This window comes from Heteronotia binoei, chromosome 1, assembly GCF_032191835.1.
Source record: "Heteronotia binoei isolate CCM8104 ecotype False Entrance Well chromosome 1, APGP_CSIRO_Hbin_v1, whole genome shotgun sequence".
Taxonomy (NCBI): Eukaryota; Metazoa; Chordata; class Lepidosauria; order Squamata; family Gekkonidae; genus Heteronotia; species Heteronotia binoei.
In genome coordinates, this window is record NC_083223.1 from 282,847,241 (window position 1) to 282,874,687 (window position 27,447).

Genomic DNA, 27,447 nt, shown 5'->3' on the forward strand with positions numbered 1-27,447 from the left:
CGCTGTATTTTTCTTCACAACAGGCCTTGCTCCTAGTAAATAAAACTGCCACCCTTTTATTGCCCTTATACAAATCTGCGCACTATACCTGAAAAGGAGGTATTGTCGACCTCGAAAAGGTGCAGAAAACAGCAACCAAAATGATTATGGGGTCTGAAGCAACTGCCTTATATGAAAATTGGTTAAAACAATTAGGGGTGTTTAGCCGGGGGGGGAGAAGTGAATGAGGGGAGACGTGACAAAGATTTATAAAAAATATGTTGTGGAGAGAGTGGACAAGGATTAAGTTTTTTCCAAGGATTAAGTTTGCTGTTGCGGCTCTCCGACTTGAGGGCTTTGTGGGGATTAAAACCTGGGTCTCCCAGATCCGAACCTGACACTCAAACTACCACTTTCTCCTCCCCCTCTTCCCAGATCATCTCTCTTGACTCCCTTTCCTGTTGTTTTTTAATGATTCTAGCCTTTGTGGCTGAGTGCGGACTCGAACCTGGATCCTAGACTAACGTTCTGATGAGGTTCTGTAGCCTTTTGTCTCCTTTCTGGGGACGCCCACTGCCCTCCACAGGACTGGTCTAGGTTTGTAAGATTGTTATGGGGTGGAAAAGAGAGTGTGACCTATAGTCACATTAACGTTAGGAAGAACTTCCGGCTCAACATTTGGAAGAACTTCCTGACGGTTAGGACGATTCCTCAGTGGAACAGGCTTCCTCCTCGGGAGGTGGTGGGTTCTCCTTCCTTGGAGGTTTTTCAACAGAGGCTAGATGGCCACCTGACAGCAATGAAGATCCTGTGAATTTGGGGTAGGTATTTGTGAGTTTCCTGCATTGTGCAGGGGGTTGGACTAGATGACCCTGGAGGTCCCTTCCAACTCTGTGATTCTATGATTCTATAGTGGTGGTAAAAGGACAAAGATATTTCTCCCCTCCCCATTTACTTACCTTTACTTGTGGCAGTGAGGGCTTGTCTAGGATCTGAACTCTGCAATGGCAAGTGATGGCTGGGGTTAGGGCAAGTGATGGCTGGGGAAATTCTCCGAAGCAGCCGAGAGCGACACGTTCTTAATTCAAACACAAGCGAGCAAGAATTCATAACTGAGAAGGAGCAAGGGACATTCTCCAAAGAAGTATCCTTCCAGGTAAGTTCTCAGCCTCCAGGTGGAGCCAGGATTTCTCCCCAAATTACTCCAGACTTTTTTGTTCTGCCACAGCTGACTTACAACAACCTTGTAGAGCAGGGCTGTCACACGTTTATTTATTTTATTTCTCAGATTTATATCCCGCCTGGGAGCTGAATCAGGCCCCTGAAAGGCTCCTATCAAGCCCCCGAGCAACTGGCTATCATCTGCTTCCTTCTCCCTCTCTCTTGCTTCCTTCTGCATCTTAACTTCCTTTGCCAGGCTTGCTCAATCACACAGGAGCTACAGAGCAAAGCCTCTATTTTCTCTATTGGCTGAGGCTCCCCCCCGGGGAGGAAGGGGGGAGGGAGTGCTTGCTTTGCCAGGCTCTCTCGCACAGCAGAGCTACTGAGCCTCTCTTCATTCTATTGGCTGAGGATCCTCCCCCTCCTGACCCCAGCGGGGAGGAAAAAGCCAGAGCTTCCTTTGCCCAGTTCCCTGGATCCAATGGGAGAAACACAAAGAAAGCACCTTTATGACCAAGGAGTGCTCATGTTTTAAGCATGTTTTAAGGTTTGGGGTTTTTTAATCCTTAATTGTGTTTGTGTGCTTTATAAAGTATGTTACCGTTTTCGCACACAGCTTACCTCGCAGTCACAATCCTGTTCCCTCTGCAGCGTCCGGTCGGATTTCCCACCATCTGCGCCGGAGTTACAGGAAGTGCCGCAGCTTCTGCTTAGCAAACGTAAACTGGGTTTTAGCGCAAAAGCCGCGGCACTTCCTGTAACTCCGGCGCAGCTGGTGGGAAATCCGACCGGATGCTGCGGAGGGAACAGGATTGTGACTGCGAGGTAAGCTGTGTGCGAAAACGGTATATATCTCTGCTACCTAATCTTAAATAGCTACACAAGCCGTCCTAAATATAGAGAAAGTGGGCAGTGAGTCGGTATGTAGAGCCATGGGACTGCCTGCCATCCCATCTGATGAAGTCTGCTTAAGAGCATACGAAAGCTGTCATTCTGAATAAAACGTAGTTGGTCTTAAAGGTACCACTTGTCTGCTGCTTTGTTCTATTGCAAGGGTGGCCGACGGTAGCTAGTATCATAATCAGGCAGGATCATAATGCCCCTGTATAAATCGATGGTGCGGTCTCATTTGGAGTACTGTGTGCAGTTCTGGTCGCCGCACCTCAAAAAGGATATTATAGCATTGGAGAAAGTCCAGAGAAGGGCAACTAGAATGATTAAAGGTTTGGAACACTTTCCCTAGGAAGAAAGGTTGAAACACTTGGGACTCTTTAGCTTGGAGAAACGTCAACTGCGGGGTGACATGATGGAGGTTTACAAGATTATGCATGGGATGGAGAAAGTAGAGAAAGAAGTACTTTTCTCCCTTTCTCACAATACAAGAACTCGTGGGCATTCGATGGAATTGCTGAGCAGACAGGTTAAAACGGATAAAAGGAAGTCCTTCTTCACCCAAAGGGGGATTAACATGTGGAATTCACTGCCACAGGAGGTAGTGGCGGCCACAAGTATAGCCACCTTCAAGAGGGGTTTAGATAAAAATATGGAACACAGGTCCATCATTGGCTATTAGCCACAGTGTGTGTGTATATGTAAAATTTTTTGCCACTGTGTGACACAGAGTGTTGGACTGGATGGGCCGTTGGCCTGATCTAACATGGCTTCTCTTATGTTCTTATGTTCTTAGCTCTCCAGATGTTTTTTTGCCTACAACTCCCATCAGCCCCAGCCAGCATGGCCAATGGCTGGGGCTGATGGGAGTTGTAGGCAAAAACACATCTGGAGAGCTACCGTTGGCCACCCCTGTTCTATTGCTTCAGAGCAACATGGCTCCCTTGGATCTACCCCTGAATAGAGTTTTCATGGCAGAGAAATGTCCAAAGGTCAAGTTACAAGGATCAATGAGCCTGGAAGAAATGGCATTTTGGAGGATGGACTTTGGGGCATCCCACCCCTGCTGAATTTCCTCTCTGAACTCCACCCTCAAAGGTAGAGAAAGAAGGACCCGGGGGGGGGAGTCTCAGCCAATAGAGAAAACAGAGGCTTTGCTCTGTAGCTCCTGTGTGATTGAGCAAGCCTGGCAAAGGAAGTTAAGATGCAGAAGGAAGCAAGAGAGAGGGAGAAGGAAGCAGATGACAGCCAGCTGCTCGGGGGCTTGATAGGAGCCTTCCAGGGACCTTTCGCACAATACAGGAACTTGCGGGCGCTCCGTGGAATTAAAGAGCAATAGGCTTAGAACAAATCAAAGGAAGTCCTCCTTCACCCAAAGAGTCATGAACCCGTGGGATTCACTGCTGCAGGAAATGGTGGCGGCTAAAAACATAGCTTCGAGAGGAGATTGAATAAACATCTGGAGCAGAGTTCCATCAATAGCTTTTTAGGCACAAGGTAGAGATGGAACACTCTGTCTGTCTGGGGCAGTGATGCTCTGTTTTTTTGGTGCTGTGGAGGCAACAGTGGGAGGGCTTCTGGAGTTCTGGTCCCACTGGTTGGCCTCCTGAGTTTTGGCTACTTGAGTTTTGGCCAATGAGTGACAGGGAGTGTTGGACTGGATGGGCCACTGGCCTGATCCAACATGGCTTCTCTTGTGGTCTTATGTCTGGGGCAATGAAGCTCTGTATTCTTGGTGCTTGTGAGGGGGGCACAGTGGGAGGGCTTCTAGAGTTCTGGCCCCACTGGTGGACCTCCTGGTGGCCCCTGAGTTTTGGCTACTGTGTGACACAGTGTTGGACTGGATGGGCCACTGATCATAGAATCAAAGAGTTGGAAGGGACCTCCAGGGTCATCTAGTCCAACCCCCCTGCACAATGCAGGAAACTCACAAACACCTCCCCCTAAATTCACAGTATCTTCATTGCTGTCAGATGGCCATCTAGCCTCTATTTAAAAACCTCCAAGGAAGGAGAGCCCACCACCTCCCGAGGGGGAAGCCTGTTCCACTGAGGAATCGCTCTAACTGTCAGGAAGTTCTTATAATGTTGAGCCGGAAATTCTTTTGGTTTAATTTCAACCCATTGGTTCTGGTCCTACCTTCTGGGGCCACAGAAAACAATTCCACACCATCCTCTATAGGACAGCCCTTCAAGTCCTTGAAGATGGTGATCCTATCACCTCTCTGCCATCTCTTCTCCAGGCTAAACATCCCTAGCTCCTTCAACCTTTCCTCGTAGGATTTGGTCTCCAGACCCCTCCAACATCTGATCCAACATGGCTTCTCTTACATACTTATGTCTGGGGCACTGATGCTCCGTATTCTTGATACTTGGGGGCAAGAGTGGGAGGGCTTCTGGAGTTTGGGCCCCACTGGTGGACCTCCTGATGGCACCTGGGTTTTGGCCACGGTGTGACAGAGTGTTGGAATGGATGGGCCATTGGCCTGATCCAATATGGCTTCTCTTATGTTCTTATGAGACACAGAGTGTTGGACTAGATGGGCCACTGGCCTGATCCAACAGGGCTTCTCTTATGTTCTTGTGTGACCCAGAGTGTTGGACTGGATGGGCCACTGGCCTGATCCAACAGGGCTTCTCTTATGTTCTTGTGTGACCCAGAGTGTTGGACTGGATGGGCCATTGGCCTGATCCAACATGGCTTCTCTTATGTTCTTACCAAGGGTGTATTTTTTGTGGAAAACATTCTCCGTAGTTCCCGCGCCCTCCCGTTCATTTCACCTCCCCCAATTACACGTGACGAGCTGCGTTGTACTTCTATTAAGGACGTTTACTCTTGTGAATAACATTTCACCACAAACAGGTACAGGATGAGGTATCTGAGGAGAAAAAACTTTGGTATAAAATGTACAGCTTTTTTTTTTTTCCCAACTCCCCCCCCCTTTTTTTTGTTTTTGTTTACAGGCAAAAAAAAAAAAAGAACTTTGGTTTCTCTCTCTCTCTCTTTTTAAAGTTAGCACGGTTGACAAACAAAGAAGAAACATTCAGTTTATTAATATATCATAATGCACTGCTTTGATTTAAAACATGATCACGTCACTCAGCTTGCCCACAGCAGGGGGCAGCGGGAGGGAATGGGGGGCGGGGGGGGCATTCCAGCATTTACCAGACGGGGTTTGCCAAACTGGCATCGCTCTGGTGACTATACCAGGGATGCCCAACCTTTTTTGAGCCTGTGGGCAACTTTGGGCTACGGACGCAGTGCAGCGGATGCAGCCACGGAACAGCTGCTGAAGAAGGCAGAGCGAGAGACAAAATGGCTGCCCCGGTTCACTTTCAGATGCACGGCGAAGATCCTTGTGCTGTGAGGGCGGCTGCTGCCAAAGTAGTGTTTTGAGAGGGAAAAAAAAGACCCTGCCAATCAAACCTCCCAGGGCCAATCAGAGGCCTTGCTGAGCAAAAGCTCCACCTGGCCCTGCCCACTTTCTAAAAACACTTGGAGGGCACCGTACTTTGGATCCCCCTGTCTATGCATTTGCTTAAGAATTGGGCAGATGAAGCTTTCTCTCATCCGCTGGTTAAATTTCTGAAGAATAGCCTGCTCTTGGAGCAAGGCTAGGAGAGAGGCCAGAGGGGAAATAGGGCAACCTGCCATGTCATGTCTTGAGGTTTTGGGGGTTTTTTTTCAAATAAGTGGGAGAGTCCTTGATTTCAATGCAGAGGGCCTGGAATATATATCATAATGCACTGCATAAATAAATAAACTTTTCTGGTTTAGTGATTGGCTTTTTGGGGGGTAAAGCAAGAAGAAGAAGAAGATATTGGATTTATATCCCGCCCTCCACTCCGAAGAGTCTCAGAGCGGCTCACAATCTCCTTTACCTTCCTCCCCCACAACAGACACCCTGTGAGGTGGGTGGGGCTGGAGAGGGCTCTCTCAGCAGCTGCCCTTTCAGGGACAACCTCTGCCAGAGCTATGGCTGACCCAAGGCCATTCCAGCAGCTGCAAGTGGAGGAGTGGGGAATCCAACCCGGTTCTCCCAGATAAGAGAGCTCTGGCTGACCCAAGGCCATTCCAGCAGCTGCAAGTGGAGGAGTGGGGAATCCAACCCAGTTCTCCCAGATAAGAGAGCTCTGGCTGACCCAAGGCCACCTCAGCAGGTGCAAGTGGAGGAGTGGGGAATCAAACCCGGTTCTCCCAGATAAGAGAGCTCTGGCTGACCCAAGGCCATTCCAGCAGGTGCAAGTGGAGGAGTGGGGAATCAAACCTGGTTCTCCCAGATAAGAGTCTGCACACTTAACCACTACACCAAGCTGGCAAGTACTGTCTAATGCTGAGAGAGCAAATTATAGCTTGGGGGGGGCATATCTGGCCCATGAGAACTTTTCACATGGGTTCAGTTTCGGTCTCTCGACAGTTTGTTGGGAACGTCCCCTGGAATCCCAAATATCCCGAAAATTTTCCGAAACCACTTGAATGCCGCCAACAGAAGCATCCCAAGAGAGGTGAGAGGACCACTGCCGTGTCTCTGCATGCTTTGGAGGGCTCCAAGTGAGGCGCTGGGGTTGGAACCTTTCCTGAGCAGGCAGAAGTGACCCTCCCAGTGACAAATGGGCTAAAGCAATCAGAAACAAATACTTAAAAGTCCAAATGGATTGGCCGGCTGCTGTTCTGCAGCCAAGGCTCAAGGGAAACGTAGAAAGTTTCCTGACTCTCGGAGGAAACTGCTCTGGGGACTTTTTTGAAAGTTTCACAAGAAAAGGCGAGCGAACCCCAGTCGGAAACATCTCGGCTGAAGGTTCTCCAGGGTATGCGCCATGAGGTCTTCTGGGTTTGCAGCTCGGAGGCTGCTTCTTGCTTTCGGTAGCCGTGGTTTTCGCTACGGCCCTGCTGGCACGTCTCCTGCCGCCAATCCACCAAGTGTGAGGTGTTCTTAAAAGGCCACCAGTGTTCCCTCGAAGCTGAGTGAGTGTGAGCTAGCTCACAATTTTTTCAGCCTCCGGCTCACACATTTTTGCCTCAGCTCAGGGCAAACACCCCCAAAGCGAACGAATCGGTGCAATTGCTCACAAGCTTTAATGCCAGGAGCTCACAAGGCAGAATTTTTGCTCACGGGACTCCACAGTTTAGAGGGAATATTGGAAGCCACCCTGGCGGCTGGAACCAAACCAGGATCTTTTGCACGTGTTCTACCCAAAATCCACATCTGCCATTCACACATCCTGTTTGGGCAGGAAAGACCAGCAAAAACCACCAAAAGGTGAAAGGAAGCCCTTGGTTATTGCCTTCGTTCAGCATCTATAGCTGATCTCCCTACTGGTTGCTCTTCATCAGGTCTTAGCGATGTGTTTTATTGCTGATATTGTTGCACAAAGATGTCACCTGGGCTGGGCGTCGTGTGCCAAAAGAGTACCATTCCTGGACAGAACCGGGTTTTCATTCCTTACTCCTGCAAGTGCACTTGCTGATATGACCTTGGGTCAGTCACAAAGTTCTCTCAGGGCTGTCCTGCTCAAGAGCAGTTTCTGTCAGAGCTCTCTCAGCCCCACCTGCCTCCCAGGGTGTCTGTTGTGGGAAGGGGAAGGAGATTTGTAAGCTGCTCAGAGACTCCATCAGCTAGCAAAGGGCAGGGTATAAATCCAATCTTTTCTTCTTCTTCAGCAGGCAAAAGGTGAAGCCCGAAAGATGATAGAGTAGCAGAATTATTTGTTTTATTTCTTTCATTTCTTTCATTGGTGTGCCTTTCCCCCCAGTGAGGACTCAAAGCAGTTTACATCCTTCCCTTCGGTTTTAACTTCACAACAGCCCTGTAAGGAAGGCCAAGCTGAGAGAGGTTGGCTGGCCTGAGGTAGACCAGCAAGTTCCCATGGCAGGCTGGAGATTTGAACCTGGATCTCCCAGATCCGCCACCGCCACCCTCTAACCATTATTCCACGCCACTCACAATGGCTGTCTGAGCCTCACCGCTGCTTTTGGGGGTTCAACAGCAGTGTGTCAGTTTGCTTTTTTAAAAAATGTCCCCTGAAAAGGTTTTGTTTCATCAAATGTTTGTACCCCAGATCCAGTTTTGGCCTCTGTTGATGCAGCCCATTTGTGGGAGAGACTGCGTTTTGTGGGTGGGGGGGGGGGTGGAACCAGAGGCTCACACTTTCGGGGAGGGGGGGCGTTAGATAAGTCTGCCAGCTAGGGTTGCCAAGTCCAATTCAAGAAATATCTGGGGACTTTGGGGGTGGAGCCAGGAGACTTTGGGGGTGGAGCCAGGAGCAAGGTTGTGACAAGCATAAATGAACTCCAAAGGGAGTTCTGGCCATCACATTTAAAGGGACCGCACGCCTTTTAAATGCCTTCCCTCCATTGGAAATAATGGAGGATGGGGCACCTTCTTTTGGGGCTCAGAACTGGACTCCCCGGTCCGAACTTTTTGAAACTTGGGGAGTATTTTGGGGAGTAGCACTGGATGCTATGCTGAAAATTTGGTGCCTCTACCTCAAAAAACAGGGCCCCCCCCCAGAGCCCCAGATACCCGCTGATCCATTATTTCCTATGGGAATGTCTCCACAGGGAATAACAGAGTTCCCAGCAGACTTTTCCCTCCCCCCACTTTCTGATGGTCCTGAAGTGGGGGGAGGGCCTCCAAACTGGGGGATTCCCTTCCCCCACCTGGGGATTGGCAACCCTACTGCCAGCTGTGGGTTGGGAAACACCTAAAGATCTGGCGGGTGCAGTCTGGAAAGGGTGGGCTTTGGGGAGGGGCTTTGCGGGGGGGGGTCCAAGGCCATCGTATCTGCTTTCCAAAGCAGCCGTTTTCAGATCCAGGGGATCTGGTCTCTGTCACATGGAGATCAGTTGCCGTCTCAGATCTCCAGGCCCTACCCGGAGGTTGTAACAAAAGGGGGGGGGGGAAAGTATAAAAGTATTTCCTTCAACTTTATATTTAGACACTTTCCAGCTTTTGCAATTGTTGTAGAAGAAGACTGCGGATTTATACCCCGCCCTTCCCTCTGAATCAGAGTCTCAGAGCGGCTTACAATCTCCTATATCTTCTTCCCCCACAACAGACACCCTGTGAGGTAGGTGTGGTTGAGAGAGCCCTGACAGAAGCTGCCCTTTCGAGGACAACTCCTGCAAGAGCTATGGCTGACCCAAGGCTATTCCAGCAGCTGCAAATGGAGGAGGGGGGAATCAAACCTGGTTCTCCCAGATAAGAGTCTGTGCACTTAACCACTACACCAGACTGGTCCTTATATAGACAGTTGTAGTTGAAGCCTCAGAGATCAACCGTCTTCCATTAGGGGCTACCTTTTGTCAGATTCAAAACGTCTCTGTGCTAAGCTTTGAATCTGACAAATATCAATTTGAAGGAAAGACTGGGTCTTCCATTATTGAATTCAAGGCTTTACCTAGTGTACGGCAGCCTGAAGAAGACGACTGAAAAGGATCGTTACGCAGGCCATCTATTGTAATTTTGCCAACGTTGTTAAAATCTGCCGTCTGGTGTCTAGTGTTTTTTGCCAATAATATTGATACTAAATTGTTCGTTTCAAAATATAGAGTAGCAAGCCAAGGCTTGTGTTACTCTTATGCAGTTTTTTCCCCTTTTGTTACAATATCACTTTTCTGTCTAACCATCTCTTTCTGTATAACTACCTAGAGGTTAGCAAGCCTGACTGGTAGAGCCCAGGGTAGATCCGCTCCATAAAAATTAAGCCTGGTTTCCAGGAAGGCTGGTCCTCCATCCGCCAGGCTTTTATTCCGCCCCCCCCCCAAAAAAAAATTCAGGAAAGTTCTAATTGTGGCTGCCAACATTGTGAGATTGTCCACAGGCAAAACAGCCCTTCGATGTGCTTTGATATCTGCAAACATACATTAATTTTTTTCTTTTATCTACATGCCTTGTGCAGCACTGGAATAACCTCAAACATTTATTGGGGAAGTGGAAAGCACATGGTAGTAAGGAAACTTTTGCACTGGCTAGACATATTTCGGGATGGGTGGGAATTAAGAGAGATTTCCCCCTCGCTGCTAACATCTTCTGAGCCCGCACTTGTAGAGAATATCGCTGTATCTTTAGAAGTTGTATTTGGAGATAACATCATTTAGAACCCCCCCAAAATGTCCTTTTCCTTTCCGTGTGTCTCTGGAGCTGTATAAAAGGACCTTCCAGAATTCTGCCCCTGTGGTTTGCTCACTAAAGTGCATTTTATTCGTAGCATAAATGCAGTACGGGGGCAAAGGGAGGGGACAATTTGTGACAATCGGATCGAGGTCTGTTGTCGGTTTCAGCAACTCAGGATGGCCTTTCCTCCCCACCCCCCCTGGCCAGAGCAAGCTGAGAGTTTGGACACAAAACAGAGTACTTTGAAAAGCCATGCAAAAAATATATATAGAAATATAGATATATTACGGCGCACGCACCCACACATTCTTGAACACATGCACACCCACGCCAGACGCACAAAGACTCCTTTGCCAAAAAAACCAAACCAAAACGAAACAATCTTTGGTATCTTTTGGTGCAAGTGACGAAGTGAGGTAGAAGTTTTCTCAGCAATTTCAACGTATTTTTTTTTTTTAGACAGTGGGGACACTCCACAGGAACGGGGGAAGGAGGCAGTGGCCAGCAGAGAGGGGGGGGGGGACAGGGGGAGGGGGGTTACTGAGCCGTGCTTGCATCCACTGCGTATGTGGCGGCAGCAGCAACCGATTGTACAGAAGCAAAGCCAGTTCTGGCAATTCATGAGGTCATGGATTCCTCAGCGCGCCTGGAATATTTGGCATCCGCATCGCACTTGAGGGCGGTTCAAAGACTTTCACGGACATGGTCTCCATTGTTACAACGTTCCTGAGAGGTGGGATCGACTCTGTATTACTAACTCAGATTCCAGGCTGTGCTGGCCATCTAGCTAACTAGTCCCCATCCGGAATGGGTTTCTGCCTTCAGATGACAGGCCATTGACGTCAATCTCACCTCTCTCCTCTGATCGACACACATTCAAAATTTGCAAGCGTAGAAGAAGAAGAAGAAGAAGATATTGGATTTATATCCCGCCCTCCACTCCGAAGAGTCTCAGAGCAGCTCACAATCTCCTTTCCCTTCCTCCCCCACAACAGACACCCTGTGAGGTGGGTGGGGCTGGAGAGGGCTCTCACAACCTCTGCCAGAGCTATGGCTGACCCAAGGCCATGCTAGCAGGTGCAAGTGGAGGAGTGGGGAATCAAACCCGGTTCTCTCAGATAAGAGTCCTCACACTTAACCACTACACCAAACTGGCGTACCCTTATGAGTGCTATTTTCCAGTGAACATTTCTACTTTAGGCAGCGAGTGGACCTGTGCCGGGAGCGGGGGAGGAGGAAATATTCTCCTATCTTCAAATGCTCCGGAAGAACTCCCTGTTTTTCCCCTACCTGTCCTCAGTAGCACCCCAAACGCAGCTGTAGCCCTAGGGAAACAAATTTTCGAATCCTGGCAGTGGAAATCTAAAAGGTGGGAGGCAACTGACACGGCCAACGGGGCATCGGCACGAAACATTTTGGAAAACCAACCTCTCGAGTCAAATTCAAAAAGTGTGGACGATAAAGCTATCCTGGTAATAGGAAAGAGGGCAGAGAAATCTTTGGCTTGTGCTGTTTTGGATGAGCTTTTCAAGGAGTGATTCCCAGGCAGTGAACTTAGAGGCAGCAGTGGTATTTTTAGGACTGGATCCTGTGGGTCTGTTCTCCTAAGAGCAGGCCTTGAATTCAGCAGGAGCTCGCAGGAGCGCAGCCCCTGAACCTTTCTGAGGGTTCCTCCCTCTTTCTCTCCTCCCCTCCCTTGTCCATTGAATAGCAGGTGCAGCTGCAGGTGCAACAGACACCCTGTGAGGTGGGTGGGGCTGAGAGAGCTCTCACAGCAGCTGCCTTTTCAAGGACAACTCCTGCGAGAGCTACGGCTGACCCAAGGCCATTCCAGCAGCTGCAAGTGGAGGAGTGGGGAATCAAACTCGGTTCTCCCAGATAAGGGTCCGCATACTTAACCACTACACCAAACTGGCTTTCACACAAACCTTTATCTACTCTTTAATCAGGTTGTGCACCGTTGCTGTGTTAATCACTCCGCCAGCTCTCTTCGCACAGGTTACCTTCAGGAAGAGGCCCCTTGCAGCAGGAGAAATACAGTCCACAGAATCCAACCCTTAAGTGGGGTATTTTGAGGTGTTGTATCTCACATGTAGAACCCATGAAGCTGCTTTATACTGAGCTGGACCCTCGGTCCATTGTCTACTCAGACTGGCAGCAGCTCTCCAGGGCCTCAAGCTGAGGTTTTTCACAGCACCTGGCCCTTTTTATCTGGCAATGCCAGGGACTGAATCTGGGACCTTCTGCAGGCCAAGCAGAGGCTCTGCCACTGAGCCACGCTGATTCTGCCACACAATCTCCCAGTTCTAGTTGGGCCTCCTTCCATTTCACTTTTGCTTGGGTTCGTGCTATCCTCTAGGATTGTATCGTTCAGCTATTCCTGAAGCAACGGCACCGACCTCTTCCCCCCTTCTGCCCCTGGAGGCTGGCTGTTGTGTCTCTGCATGTCACTGCTCAGGAATTTCCTCGCCCTTGTTTAGGAAATGGGGCCAGAGTTGTAATTTGGACGGAAAAAGCAGGAGAATGGAGTTCTCAGAGGATGGGTCAATTCTACAGAACACCGCCCTGCTTTGGCGGGGGAGGGCGGGATATAAATAAAATTTTACTTACTTACTTTAAAACCAACAAAGTTTTACTCAGGGTATAAGCTTTTGCGTGCATGCACACTTCTTTAGCCTGAAGAGGAGGCGGCTGAAAGGTGATAGGATCACCAAGTCCTTGAAGGGCTGCCCTAGAGAGGATGGTGCAGAATTGTTTTCTGTGGCCCCGGAAGGCAGGACCAGAACCAACGGGCTGAAATTAAATCAAAAGAGTTTCCAGCTCAACATCAGGAAGAACGTCCTGACTGTTAGAGCGGTTCCTCAGAGGAACAGGCTTCCTCCTCGGGAGGTGGTGGGCTCTCCTTCCTTGGAGGTTTTTAAGCAGAGGCTAGATGGCCATCTGACAGCAGTGAAGATCCTGTGAATTTAGGGGGAAACGTTTGTGAGTTTCCTGCATTGTGCAGGGGGTCGGACTAGATGACCCTGGAGGTCCCTTCCATCTCTATGATTCTTCAGATACCATATTTTGAGCATGAACACAAAAGCGTCTGCCTTGGAGAAAAGTTTGTGGGTCTTAAAGGTGCCGCTGGTCTCAAACCTCTGCTGCTTCACACCAACAGGGCTGCTCACCTGGACCGATCTTTTTTTTTTTTTTAAGTGTTTTTCATCAAACCTGAATCGCATCTTAGAGAGGGAGAAGGAAAGTCCACTTCAGTTCTCTGACCTTTCTAAGATGCCGGCTGCACTCCTAGCCAGGCAGCTGCGGGGGGTGCTGTGGTTTGATTCTGACCAGCCTCCCTGGAGACTCCCCCCCCCCCACACACACTCTCACTTTCATCTCCCCTCAAAGCCCCCCTTCCAACTCTACCTGTTCCTGCCCCCCCCCCCGTGAAAGAACCATCCCGTCCGGTTCCTTTTCAACTACAAATGTCACGAGGACCATCAAAGTCCTTCCTATCCTTTTGAGCGTCCGGTTGATGTCCCCCCAGGGCCCGGAGCACTAAAAACGCCTGCAGGGGGGGGGGACCGGCTGGGATCTTCGCAAAGGGCAGCCCGTGTGTCCAGAGGCCCCCCAGCTGGGAAGCGACCAGGGCCTGGCGGCTAGAAAGGTCAACCCCGGGTCTGCCCACCAACTGTTTTGCAGCTCTGCTTTTCGGCTGCAGCGAGCTGATTGAGAGCCAGCGTTGAGTACAGAGCACCAGAGGGTAGGGTTGCCAATCCCCAAGTGGGGGCAGGGGATCCCCGGGTTTGGAGGCTTTCCCCCCGCTTCAGGGTCATCAGAAAGCGGGGGGGAGGGGAGGGAAATATCTGCTGGGAACTTTATTATTCCCTATGGAGATGTATTCCCATAGGAAATAATGGAGAAAGGCTCTGGAGGTATCTGGGGCTCTGGGGGGGGCTGTTTTTTGAGCTAGAGCCCCCAAATTTGCAGTGTAGCATCTGGTGCCTCTCCCCAAAATGCCCTCCAGGTTTCAAAAAGATTGGACCAGGGGGTCAAATTCTATGTGCCCCAAAAGAAGGTGCCCCTATCCTTCATTATTTCCTATGGAAGGAAGGCATTTAAAAAGGTGTGCGGTCCCTTGAAATGTGATGGCCAGAACTCCCTTGGAGTTCAATTGTGCTTGTCACAACCTTGCTCCTGGCTCCACCCCCAATGTCTCCTGACTCCACCCCCCAAAGTCTCCTGGCTCCACCCCCAAAGTCCCCAGATATTTCTTGAATTGGACTTGGCAACCCTACTCGAGGGTCCGACACAATTTTCAAGGATACAAGCAGAGATGGAGATCCATGAGCTCTTTTATCGAGGTCAGAAGATGGGAGGGTGCAAATAAAAGAAGTCAGAACAGAATTAAGCTATTGTATTTTGCAACGAACCTCTGCATTTTGGATCCTTTCTATCCAGCCTCCCTCCTTCCAACAAAGACCTAACGGCTCTCAGATCTCCATTCCTACTTCCCGCCGGCAGCCATGTTAGTCTGTCGTAGAATGCCTAGATCGGAGCCTCCGAATTTTCAGAGACAAAGCTACTTCTGTCGGATGTGAGTTGAAGCAGAGTTTCCTGAGTCCTCATACCCTGTTCCTACTTGTATCCGACAAAGGGAGCTTTGCCTCTTGAGAGCTCATCCCCTGGAAAATCTCGTTGGTCTCTAAAGTGCGACTGGACTCGAATCCAGCTCTTCTACCAGAGACAAACACAGCTCTCTGCTAGAAACCTGATTGAGAGGGATTCAAGGGACCAACCGGCCCTTGCTGTAGTTTCCTAAACCCAGCAAACATTCAACGCACCTCCCCGCCGGGTTTCCTGCTTGGCACATCCTGTTCCATTACAGCTCTGTTCCTAAATCCACACGGTGGGGTTACGGCCGTCCTATAGAAAGCCCGGACTAGTCCTTCCAGATTCCTTCTGCTTCTGTCTCAAACTAGCTAAGGTACCATTTTTTCAGAGAGGAGACTGGGATGGAGAACTCCCAGGGCTTCTTTCGTAGCAGGAACTCCTTTGCATGTTAGGCCACACACCGCCCCCCTGCCCCGATGCAGCTAGGTTGCCAAGTCCCCCGCAGCCTCCGATGAGGGAGTGTTTTCACGCACACGATGGCGTCACTTGCAAGTGATGTCATGCGGCGGCCACTAGGAGCTTCCGGGAAAACTATGGTTTTCCAGGATGCTCTAGCAATTTGGGAGGGAAAACCCTATGGTACAATAGGTATCATAGACTTTTCCCTCCCAAATTACTAGAATGTCCAGGGAAACCATAGAGTTTTCCCGGAAGCTCCTAGAGTGGCCGGTGTGCGATGTCGCCAGTGCGATGATGTCTCTGCAAGTGATGTCATCATGCTGGTGACGTTGGGGGAGGATCCCCCCTGCCGACCCAGTGGGGGCCGGTGGGTTAGGAACCTCTGGCGTAGGGAAAACCCACCCAGCCTGGGAACTTGGCAGCCCTAGATGTAGCCAATCCTCCAAGAGCTTGTAAGAAGAGCCCCCAGGGGTGGAATTCTAGCAGGAGCTCCTTTGCATATTAGGCCACACACCCCGCTATGTAGCCAGTCCTCCAAGGCTCTTCTTACAGGGCCTACTGCAAGCTCCAAGAGGATTGGCTGCAGCAGGGGTGTGTGGCCTAATATGCAAAGCAGCTCCTGCTAGAATTCCACCCCTGTAGGCCCCAGATCTGGAAGGACAGGAGAACTTGGGTGGTAGAAACATTGAAACTTGGGTGAAGTTTCCAGCCTCTTCAGACCCTTGTTGCTGTGCGTCTGGACAGAATAGATAGTTTCACAGGGCAGCCACACTGGTCTGCACTAGAAGAGTATACGTATGGACTGATAACTTTAGGAGTGCCAGGTCTGACTCAGGAAATATCCGGGGATTTTTGGGGTGAAGCTAGGAGACTTTGGGGGTGGAGCCAGAAGCAAGGTCGTGACAAGCCTCATTGAACTCCGAAGGGCGTTCTGGCCATCAAATTTAACGGACCACACACCTTTTAAATGCATTCCCTCCATTGGAAATAATGAAGGATATGGGTACCTTATTTGGGGAGGGACGGTGGCTCAGTGGTAGAGCATCTGCTTGGGAAGCAGAAGGTCCCAGGTTCAATCCCTGGCATCTCCAAAAAAGGGTCCAGCCAAACAGGTGTGAAAAACCTCAGCTTGAGACCCTGGAGAGCCGCTGCCAGTCTGAGAAGATAATACTGACTTTGATGGACCAAGGGTCTGATTCAGTATAAGGCAGCTTCATATGTTCATATGTACCTTCTTTTGGGATTCATAGAACTGAATCACCGGTCCAATCTTTTTTTAAACTTGGGGGATGTTTGGAGGAGGGGAACCAGATGCTATGGTGAAACTTTGGTGCCTCTTCCTCAGAAGAAAACAGCCCCCCAGAGCCCCAGATACCCACAGATCAATTCTCCATTATACCCTATAGGGACTAGTCTCCACAGGATATAATGGAATGCCTAGCAGACATTTCTGTCCTCTACCCCCCCCCACTTTCTGATGACCCTCAAGCAGGGGGGGGCCCTCCAAACCAGGGGATCCCCTACCTCCCCCCCCCCACCTGGGAATTGGCAACCCCAGATACCTTCCATTTCAAGGTCTCTGAAGAAGTGCGCAGGCCCATGAAAGCTTATACCTTGCATAAAACTTCGTTGGTGCCCTTGGACTCAAACAGAACAAAGCTTGCATCCAGTGGCGCCTTTTAAGACCAACACAGTTTAATTCTGGGCATAAGCTTTCGTCTACACGTAGGAGGAGGAGAAGACTGCAGATTTATACCCTGTCCTTCTCTCTGAATCAGAGACTCAGAGTGCCTCACTATCTCCTATATCTTTTCCCCCAACAACAGATACCCTGTGAGGTGGGTGGGGCTGAGAGGGCTCTCCCAGCAGCTGCCCTTTTAAGGACAACCTCTGCCAGAGCTATGGCTGACCCAAGGCCATTCCAGCAGCTGCAAGTGGAGGAGTAAGGAATCAAACCTGGTTCTCCCAGAAGAGCCCGTGCACTTAACCACCCTGTGAAGTGGGTGGGGCTGAGAGGGCTCTCCCAGCAGCAGCCCTTTTAAGGACAACCTCTGCCAGAGCTATGGCTGACCCAAGGCCATGCTAGCAGGTGTTAAGTGGAGGAGTGTGGAATCAAACCCAGTTCTCCCAGATAAGAGAGCTCTGGCTGACCCAAGGCCATTCCAGCAGGTGCAAGTGGAGGAGTGAGGAATGAAACCCGGTTCTCCCAGATAAGAGAGCTATGGCTGACCCAAGGCCATTCCAGCAGCTGCAAGTGGAGAAGGGGGGAATCAAACCCGGTTCTCCCAGATAAGAGAGCTATGGCTGACCCAAGGCCATTCCAGCAGCTGCAAGTGGAGGAGTAAGGAATCAAACCCGGTTCTCTCAGGAAAGCCCGTGCACTTAAGCACCCTGTGAAGTGGGTGGGGCTGAGAGGGCTCTCCCAGCAGCTGCCCTTTTAATGACAACCTCTGCCAGAGCTATGGCTGACCCAAGGCCATTCCAGCCGCTGCAAGTGGAGGAGTGGGGAATCAAACCTGGCTCTCCTAGATAAGAGTCCCTGCACTTAACCACTACCCCAAACTGGCTCTCCAGATACCCCTGGACTCAAACTTTGTATCTGAAGATGCGTGCATGCACACAAAAGCTTATACCCAGAATTCAACTTTGTAGGCCTTAAAGAACAAATTTGTTCTGCTGCTTCAGACCAACGCAGCTCGCCACCCGGATCAATCTAACAGAACAGAGTCCTTGCTGATGCAAAGTGATGCTCTGTAGTTTCCACTCAACTGAACACTGTCCTTGGCAAAGACACCCGCTTGGAAACTGGTTTCTGTTTCCGTGAGCGAATGTGCCCTTAAAAGGGAAAGGGCCAACCTAAGGACATTTTCATGGCCGAGGCAAAAAGTCCAGGGGCGGAATTCTAGCAGGAGCTCCTTTGCCTCTTAGGCCACACACCCCTGATGTAGGCAATCCTCCAAGAGCTTACAGGGCTCTTCGTACAGGAAAAAGGAAAGGAAAGGTCCCCTGCGCAAGCACCAGTCGTTTTCGACTCTGGGGTGATGTTGCTTTCACAACGTTTCACGGCAGACTTTTTACGGGGTGGTTTGCCATTGCCTTCCCCAGTCATCCACACTTGCCCCCCAGCAAGCTGGGTACTCATTGGACGGACCTTGGAAGGATGGAAGGCTGAGTCAACCTGGAGCCGGCTACCTGAAAACCCAGCTTCCACCGGGGATCGAACTCAGGTTGTGAGCAGAGCTTAGGGCTGCAGTACTGCAGCTTTAACACTCTGCGTCATGGGGCTCTTAAAGGTAAAAGTAGTCCCCTGTGCAAGCACCAGTCGTTTCCGACTCTGGGGTGACGTTGCATTACGACGTTTTCACAGCAGACTTTTTACGGGGTGGTTTGCCATTGCCTTCCCCAGTCCTCTACGCTTTCCCCCCAGCAAGCTGGGGACTCATTTGACCGACCTCGGAAGGATGGAAGGCTGAGTCAACCTTGAGCTGGCTACCTTAAAACCCAGCTTCCGCCGGGGATCGAACTCAGGTCTTGAACAGAGCTTAGGACTGCAGTACTGCAGCTTTAACACTCTGCGTACAGGGCCTACTGTAAACTCCAGGAGGATTGGCTACATCAGGGGTGTGTTTCCTAATATGCAAAGGAGCTCCAGCTAGAATTCCACCCCTGAAAGAGTCTAAAATTCTGTCCCTTGGTTACCCCACCCCTTTACAAAGAAAGGATGTACACAGGGTTGCCAACCTCCAGGTGAGGCCTGGAGCTCTCCCAGAATTACAGTTGGTCTCCAGGCTACTAAGATCAGTTCCCCTAGAGAAAAATGATGAGACCCTGCCGAGGTCCCTCGCTGAAGCCTTCCAGGCTCCACCCCTAGTGGAGAGATGGAATCAGCTGTGATTCATGGTGATCTCCAGGCCTCACCTGGAGGTTGGTAACCCAACAGAGAATCCGCCCTCCAAATCAGCCATTTTCTTCCAGGGAATTGATCTTTGAGGTCTGAAGATCAGTTTTAATCCATGGAGAGCTTCAGGACTCACCTGGAGGTTGCCTTACACGGAGAATAATAACGCCAGAGGGTGTTGTGATGGCCACAGCAAGCAACAGATTTAAAGGGGGGTTAGATAGATACACGGCTCAGAATCCCAGAGCCAGAAGGCCTCGACCTCTCTGCCCTGTTGCTAGCCCTCCAGAGGAACTGGTTGGCCACTGTGTGAGACAGGAGGCTGGACCAGATGGACCCTCCCTGGTCTGACCCAGCAGGGCTCTTCTGATGTTCTTCTCAGGGGAAGGCCTCGACCTCTCTGCCCTGTTGTTGGCCCTCCAGAGGAACTGGTTGGCCACTGTGTGAGACAGGAGGCTGGACCAGATGGACCCTCCCTGGTCTGACCCAGCAGGGCTCTTCTGATGTTCTTCTCAGGGGAAGGCCTCGGCCTCTCTGCCCTGTTGTTGGCCCTCCAGAGGAACTGGCTGGCCACTGGGTGAGACAGGAGGCTGGACTAGATGGACCCTCCATGATCTGACCAAGCAGGGCTCTTCTGATGTTCTTCTCAGGGGAAGGCCTCAGTCTCTCTGCCCTGTTGTTCGACCTCCAGAGGAACTGGCTGGCCACAGTGTGAGACAGGAGGCTGGACTGGATGGACCCTCCCTGGTCTGACCCAGCAGGACTCTTCTGATGTTCTTATCAGGGTAAGGCCTCGGCCTCTCTGCCTTGTTGTTGGCCCTCCAGAGGAACTGGCTGGCCACTGTGTGAGACAGGAGGCTGGACTGGATGGACCCTCACTGGTCTGACCCAGCAGGGCTCTTCTGAGGTTCTTCTCAGGGGAAGGCCTTGGCCTCTCTGCCCTGTTGTTGGCCCTCCAGAGGAACTGGCTGGCCACTGTGTGAGACAGGATGGTGGACTAGATGGACCATTGGTCTGATCCAGCAGGGCTCTTCTCATGTGCATATGTTAAGCATATTGGAAGCTAGCTGGGATCTGCTCGGAGTTTATCCAGCCAACCGTTACCGGGGAGTGGGGGGAGCTCTATTTACCTAGTCTCACTTGGCCTGTGTTTGGCCTTGGTTTTCAGCTTTGCATTAGCTTTGTGCAGACTTTACAATACTGTGCTGCCCCCTTCCTCATCATCTGGGTTCTCTGCAAACACACACACACACACTCTCTCTCTCTCTCTCTCTCCATACCAGCCTCTCACCACTAGGTGGCACTGCCTCCTCTACAAGATCCACAAAGATCGGGTCGCAAAGGGAAATGTCGTTGAAGGGAAAGTTCACGAAGGGGCCTCGATCTCCACATCTTGCGAAGCCTCCCTCCTTCCACAAAGGGAGATGCTCTATTTCTATTCCTGATTATTATTAGTATTAGTCTTATTAATTTTGGTGCGGCCCTCCTTGGAGTCTCGGTAATGGTGCGGTTACCTCGCTGAGGGGATCTGGGTTTGGTTTCGGAGCGGGCTTCCATCCAGCGAAGAGACGAAGCCGGCTCTTTGGGGGCGAGACGTTGGCCAAGCGCCATCTCGTCCTGCCATCTTTGGTATGTGTGGAGGGTCAAGGGAAGAGAAGGTCAGCTCGGGGGGTGGGGAGTCCATCACGCTTTGGTGCAAGTGATGGCCGAGGCAGCGCTGGAGGCGTGGCCCCCCGAGGACGGGGAACGGCCTTCGTCCATCCACTTGTCCAGGCTGCGCCGCCGGGCGTTCATGAAGAAATTGCTGACGGTGGAAAGCTCCAGCCCCAGCTGCTGAGCAATGGTGATCTGGAGGTCTTTGGAAGGGCGTTGGTTCTCGTGGAAAATGGCGTGGAGCGTGCGGCGCTGGATGTCGGTGAAGACCAGCCGGTGGCGCTTAGGGACGTGGTTTCGATCGGCTTTGCTTTGCTCTTGCTCTTTCCTTTTGCAGGCTGGGAGGGGGGGGAGGGGCAGGAAGGCAGAGAGAGGAGGAGGAGGAGGAAGAAGAAGAGTTGGAGAGGAAAAGCAAGAAGCCGTCAGTCACACGCGAACCAAAAGGAAAGGATTCGTTTAAGAAAAGACATTCGAAAGAAATGAATTTTCGGCCATTCTATCACATGCACAGTAGGATCGCCGACAGGCTGGGAGGAAAATGTCCGAGAGTCATAGAATCCTAGAGTTGGAAGGGACCTCCAGGGTCACCTAGTCCAACCCCCTGCACAAGGCAGGAAACTCCCAAACGCCTCCCCCTAAATTCACAGGACCTTCATTGCTGTCAGATGGCCATCTAGCCTCTGCTTAAAAACCTCCAAGGAAGGAGACCTCACCACCTCCCGAGGAGGAAGCCTGTTCCACTGAGGAACTGCTCTTAACAGTCATAGAATCCTAGAGTTCAGTGGCTATTAGCCACAGTGTATGTGTGTATATAAAATTTTTTGCCACTGTGTGACACAGAGTGTTGGACTTGATGGGCCGTTGGCCTGATCCAACATGGCTTCTCTTATGTTCTTATGAGTTGGAAGGGACCTCCAGGGTCCTCTAGTCCAACCCCCTGCACAATGCAGGAAACCCACAAAGACCTCCCCCTAAATTCACAGGATCTTCACTGCTGTCAGATGGCCATCTAGCCTCTGTTGAAAAACCTCCAAGGAAGGAGAGCCCACCACCTCCCAAGGAGGAAGCCTGTTCCACTGAGGAACCACTCTAACGGTCAGGAAGTTCTTCCTAATGTTGAGCCAGAAACTCTTTTGATTTAATTTCAACCCACTGGTTCTGGTCCTGCCTTCTGGGGCCACAGAAAACAATTCCACCCCATCGTCTCTAGGACAGCCCTTCAAGTACTTGAAGATGGTGATCCTATCACCTCTCAGCCGCCTCCTCGCCAGGCTAAACATGCCCAATAATTAACTGGGAGGGGGGCATGACAGATGTTTATAAAATTACACGTGGGGTGGAGACAGCTAACAAAGAGAACTTTTTCTCTCTCTGTCCTGAAAGATTAGAACTTGAGGGTATGCAAGGAAGCTGCTCTGCCAGAGGATGTACTGATGGCCACTGGAATAGACAGCTTTAACAGGGGATGAGAAGGATTCATGGGTGAGTAGCCATAACTACTAGCCATGGTGGATGAGGGGAACCTCCACATTCAGCGGAAGTCACCCTCTGAATCCCAGAGCCAGGAGGGAACATCAGGGTAAGGTCTCTGCCTCTCTGCCCTGTTGTTGGCCCACCAGAGGAACTGGTTGGCCACTGTGTGAGACAGGAGGCTGGACTAGATGGACCCTCCCTGGTCTAATCCAGCAGGGCTCTTCTAATGTTCTCCTCAGGGGAAGGCCTCAGCCTCTCTGCCCTGTTGTTGGCCCTCCAGAGGAACTGGCTGGCCCCTGTGTGAGACAGGAGGCTGGACTAGATGGACCCTCCCTGGTCTGACCCAGCAGGGCTCTTCTGATGTTCTTCTCAGGGGAAGGCCTCGACCTCTCTGCCCTGTTGTTGGCCCTCTAGAGGAACTGGCTGGCCCCTGTGTGAGACAGGAGGCTGGACTAGATGGACCCTCCCTGGTCTGACCCAGCAGGGCTCTTCTGATGTTCTTCTCAGGGGAAGGCCTCGGCCTCTCTGCCCTGTTGTTGGCCCTCCAGAGGAAGTGGTTGGCCACTGTGTGAGACAGGAGGCTGGACTAGATGGACCCTCCCTGGTCTGACCCAGCAGGGCTCTTCTGACTTTCTTCTCAGGGGAAGGCCTCGGCCTCTCTGCCCTGTTGTTGGCCCTCCAGAGGAAGTGGTTGGCCACTGTGTGAGACAGGAGGCTGGACTAGATGAACCCTCCCTGGTCAGACCCAGAGGGCTCTTCTGATGTTCTTCCCAGGGGAAGGCCTCGGCCTCTCTGCCCTGTTGTTGGCCCTCCAGAGGAATTGGGTTGCCATTTTGTGAGACAGGAGGCTGGAGTGGATGGACCCTCCCTGGTCTGACCCAGCAGGGCTCTTCTTATATCCTTATTCCATGTGTTCCATTAAGTCACCACTGACTTATGGTGACCCTGCTTCTTGATGACATGGACCATAGCCAGCATCTCAACCAACCCTATCGCTGTGCCCTGGACAGTGGTGTCATTGGCAGGTGTGTGGTACGGTTACATCCAGGCCCCCAAAAGTGTCCCCTCTGGTTTTTGGGCCTCAGTTAAAGACATAGGAGCAGTCTGGTCCTGGCATTTGCCTTATCATTTGGCAAACCTAATCTGTCCATCAGTTTAAGAACATGATCTAATAATTCCTGGGTCAAATCTCAGCTCATATGTCTACGGGACCCCATCCTGGATGGTCCAGCTGCCCCAATATTGTCTGATTTCAAAAGCTAAGAACATAAGAGAAGTCATGTTGGATCAGACCAAAGGCCCATCCAGTCCAACACTCTGTGTCACACAGGGGGCCAAAAAACCCCAGGTGCCATCAGGAGGTCCACCAGTGGGGCCAGGACACTAGAAGTCCTATCACTGTGCCCCCGCCCCAAGCACCAAGGCAGAGCATCACTGCCCCAGACAGAACCCTGTGGCTAATAGCCACCAATGGACCTCTGCTCTAGATGTTTATGTTCTTATGTTCTTATCCAATCCCCTCTTGAAGCTGGCTATGCTTGTGGCCGCCACCACCTCCTGTGGCAGTGAATTCCACATGTTAATCACCCTTTGGGTGAAGGACTTCCTTTTATCCGTTTTAACCTGTCTGCTCATCAATTTCATCGAATGCCCACGAGTTCTTGTATTGTGAGAAAGGGAGAAAAGTACTTCTTTCTCTACTTTCTCCATTCCGTGCATAATCTTGCAAAGTTCTATCATGTCACCCTGCAGTCGACGTTTCTCCAAGCTAAAGAGCCCCAAGCGTTTCAACCTTTCTTCATAGGGAAAGTGTTCCAAACCTTGAATCATTCTAGTTGCCCTTTTCTGCACTTTTTCCAAAGCTATGCAGGGTTGGCTGTGGTTAGAATTTGGATGGGAGACCACTGAGGAAGTCCAGGGTTGCTAGGCAGAGGAAGGCAATGGCAAACTACCTCTGGATGTCTCTTCTTTGGAAGCCCTTTAGAATCATAGAATTGGAAGGGCCCTCTAGGGTCATCTAGTCCAACCCCCAGCACAATGCAGGAACCATCTAGTCCAACTCCCTGCACAACACCTATGGGGTTGTCAGTTGTGACTGGATGGCACTTTCCAGCACCCTCACCACATGTCTGCTGGGGGGTCTCTTTGGAGTTGCCAGCCTCCAGGTGGGGCCTGGAGATCTCCCGCTTTTAGAACTGATCTCCAGTTGGCAGAGATCAGGTCCCCTGGAGAAGATGGCTGCTTGGAAGGGTGGACTCTAGGGCCTTGGACGCTGCTGAGGCCCCTCCCCTCCCCAAACCCCGCCTTCTCCTGGCTCCACCCCCAAAATCTCCAGGTATTTCCCAACCCAGACCTGGCAACCCTAGGTCTCTTTGAACCTCAGTCTCTCCATCTGTGATATGGGCCAGAGTCGTAAACCTTTTGGGAAGGGTTACTGAGATGATGCCAGGTCTAGGGGGGTGGGGCTGTATCAGCTGCAAGAACATATGAACATCTGAAGCATATGAACATATGAAGCTGCCTTATACTGAATCAGACCTTTGGTCCATCAAAGTCAGTCTTGTCTTCTCAGACTGGAAGCGGCTCTCCAGGGTCTCAAGCGGAGGTTTTGCACACCTATTGGCCTGGACCCTTTTTTTTGGGAGATGCCGGGGATTGAACCTGGGACCTTCTGCTTCCCAAGCAGATGCTCTACCACTGAGCCACCATCCCTCCCCTAACTGGCAGCAGCTCTCCAGGGTCTCACGCTGAGGTTTTCCACGCCTACTTGCCTGGACCCTTTTGAGTTGGAGATGCCGGGGATTGAACCTGGGACCTTCTGCTTCCCAAGCAGATGCTCTACCACTGAGCCACCGTCCCTCCCCAAAGCCGCCATCCCTCCCCCACTGCAAGAGAAGCCCCTCCTCGCCAGCTTCTGTTCAGGGGGAGAGAAAACAGGCTGCTCTCTTTGCAGGGTGGGGGCAAGTGACCTGTTGAATGTCCGCCTGCTGTCACGCTATCGGCGGCTCAGGAATGTGTAGCCCAAGAGACTCCCATACTTGCTAGAGCAGGGTTTCCCAACGGTCCATGGCCTGTTAGCAACCGGGCCGGGAGTTGTATAATTATTTCATTATATATTACAATGTAGTAGTAATAATGATAATAATAATAAGACATTGGATTTATATCCCGCTATCCACTCCGAATTTCAGAGTCTCAGAGCGGCTCACAATCTCCTTTACCTCCCCCCCACCACAACAGACACCCTGTGAGGTAGATTAAGATATTAGATTTATATCCCGCCCTCCACTCCGAAGAGTCTCAGAGCGGCTCACAATCTCCTTTCCCTTCCTCCCCCACAACAGACACCCTGTGAGGTAGGTGGGGCTGAGAGGGCTCTCCCAGCAGCTGCTCTTTCAAGGACAGAGTCTCAGAGTGGCCTACAATCTCCTTTCCCTTCCTCTCCCACAACAGACACCCCGTGAGGTAGGTGGGGCTGAGAGAGCTCTCTCAGAAGCTGCCCTTTCAAGGTCAACTCCTACAAGAGCTATGGCTGACCCAAAGTCAGTCCAGCAGCTGCAAGCGGAGGAGTGGTAATTCAAACCCAGATTAGAGTCTGCACACTTAACCACCACACCAAACTAATAGAAATAAAGCGCACAATTGTATCATCCCGAAACCATCACACACACCCACACCCCAGTCCCTGGAAAAATTGTCTTCCAGAAAACTGGTCCCTGGTGCCAAAAAGGTTGGGGACAGCTGTACTAGACCCCCCCCCCCAGATTATTCTATTGGTAATAATTATAATCTGTCTTTCGCACTTGGACTTCAGGCGGATTGGGACACAGTGAGTCTATACAAATGACAGGATGGGACATTCCATGAACAATGCAATAGTCAGGGGTGGAATTTTAGCAGGTGCTCCTTTGCCTATTAGGTCACACACCCCTGATGCAGCCAATCCTCCAAGAAGCTACAGGGCTCTTTTTTGTAAACTCTTTTTTGTAAACTCTTGGAGGATTGGCTACATCAAGGGTGTGTGGCCTAATAGGCAAAGGAACTCCTGCTAGAATCCCACCCCTGGCATTAGTAATTGGGGCTGCAGAGCCAACCAGAAGTCTAAAACCAGACTGCAGAGCCAGTTTGGTACAGTGGTTAAGTGTGCGGACTCTTATCTGAGAGAACCGGGTTTGATTCCCCACTCGTCCACTTGCAGCTGCTGGAATGGCCTTGGGTCAGCCATAGCTCTGGCAGAGGTTGTCCTTGAAAGGGCAGCTGCTGGGAGAGCCCTCTCAGCCCCACCCACCTCACAGGGTGGTTAAGTGCACGGGCTCTTCTGGGAGAACCGGGTTTGATTCCTCACTCCTCCACTTGCAGCTGCTGGAATGGCCTTGGGTCAGCCAGAGCTCTCTAATCTGGGAGAACCGAGTTTGATTCCCCACTCCTCCACTTGCACCTGCTGGAATGGCCTTGGGTCAGCCATAACTCTGGCAGAGGTTGTCCTTGAAAGGGCAGCTGCTGGGAGAGCCCTCTCCAGCCCCACCCACCTCACAGGGTGTGGGGGAGGAAGGGGAAGGAGATTGTATGCCGCTCTGAGACTCTGAGTGGAGGGCAGAATATAAATTCAATGTTGTCGTCATCTTCTTCTTCTTCTAGAAACAAAGCAGAAAAATTAACATGCCACGTTAGGTCATGTAAAAATCACATGGTCGGATCCTCATTTCAGCAAGCTCTACACAGTAGAATAGACCACAGTCCCTAAGAATTTTTCCAAGTAACTTTGCGGAATGTTTAGTGCAGCGAGACTCTGTCGCCTGCCTCTTGAACAATTCAGATTTTGCCATTTGTGGAAAGCCAGGAAATTGGGATACCGATTTCGCACTATTGCCGCAGAGCTGGGAGTCGGCGCGCTGCTTTCCCACAGCAAGCAGAAACCACTCGTAAGAGGATCTCGCTTGCTGCAGAAAAGCAGTGTGCCAACTCGCAGCTCCGCGGCAGCTTGCGCGAAAACAGAGAGAAGCATCGGGAGCAGAAGGACTCTCCGCCTGGAACAAGCCTAGTGTGAAACCGGACGGAGTCTTTCTGACCTCCTCAGGCAGGCTGTTCCACGAGGCGGGGGCCACAACCGAGAAGGCAACGTGTACAGACAGTCATTGCTTTTGCTGGTTTGCAACCTGGCCCCTGCAGAAGGCCCCGCTCCAATGAGAGAAACTGTGGTGGTGGCGGCACTGAGGGAAGA

At 51.1% G+C, this 27,447-nt stretch overlaps 1 protein-coding gene across 1 annotated transcript in view; it reads right to left on the bottom strand.

Annotated features, from left to right (window-relative positions):
* Positions 1-20,773: 20,773 nt before the first annotated feature.
* Positions 20,774-27,447, bottom strand: part of LOC132584575 (hepatocyte nuclear factor 6-like) — a 42,862-nt gene continuing 36,188 nt past the window's right edge. The window contains exon 2 of the mRNA XM_060256481.1: positions 20,774-21,091. Coding sequence (XP_060112464.1) covers positions 20,784-21,091 — 308 coding nt within the window. The 3' untranslated portion in view covers positions 20,774-20,783. The remainder of the gene's footprint in view (positions 21,092-27,447) is intronic.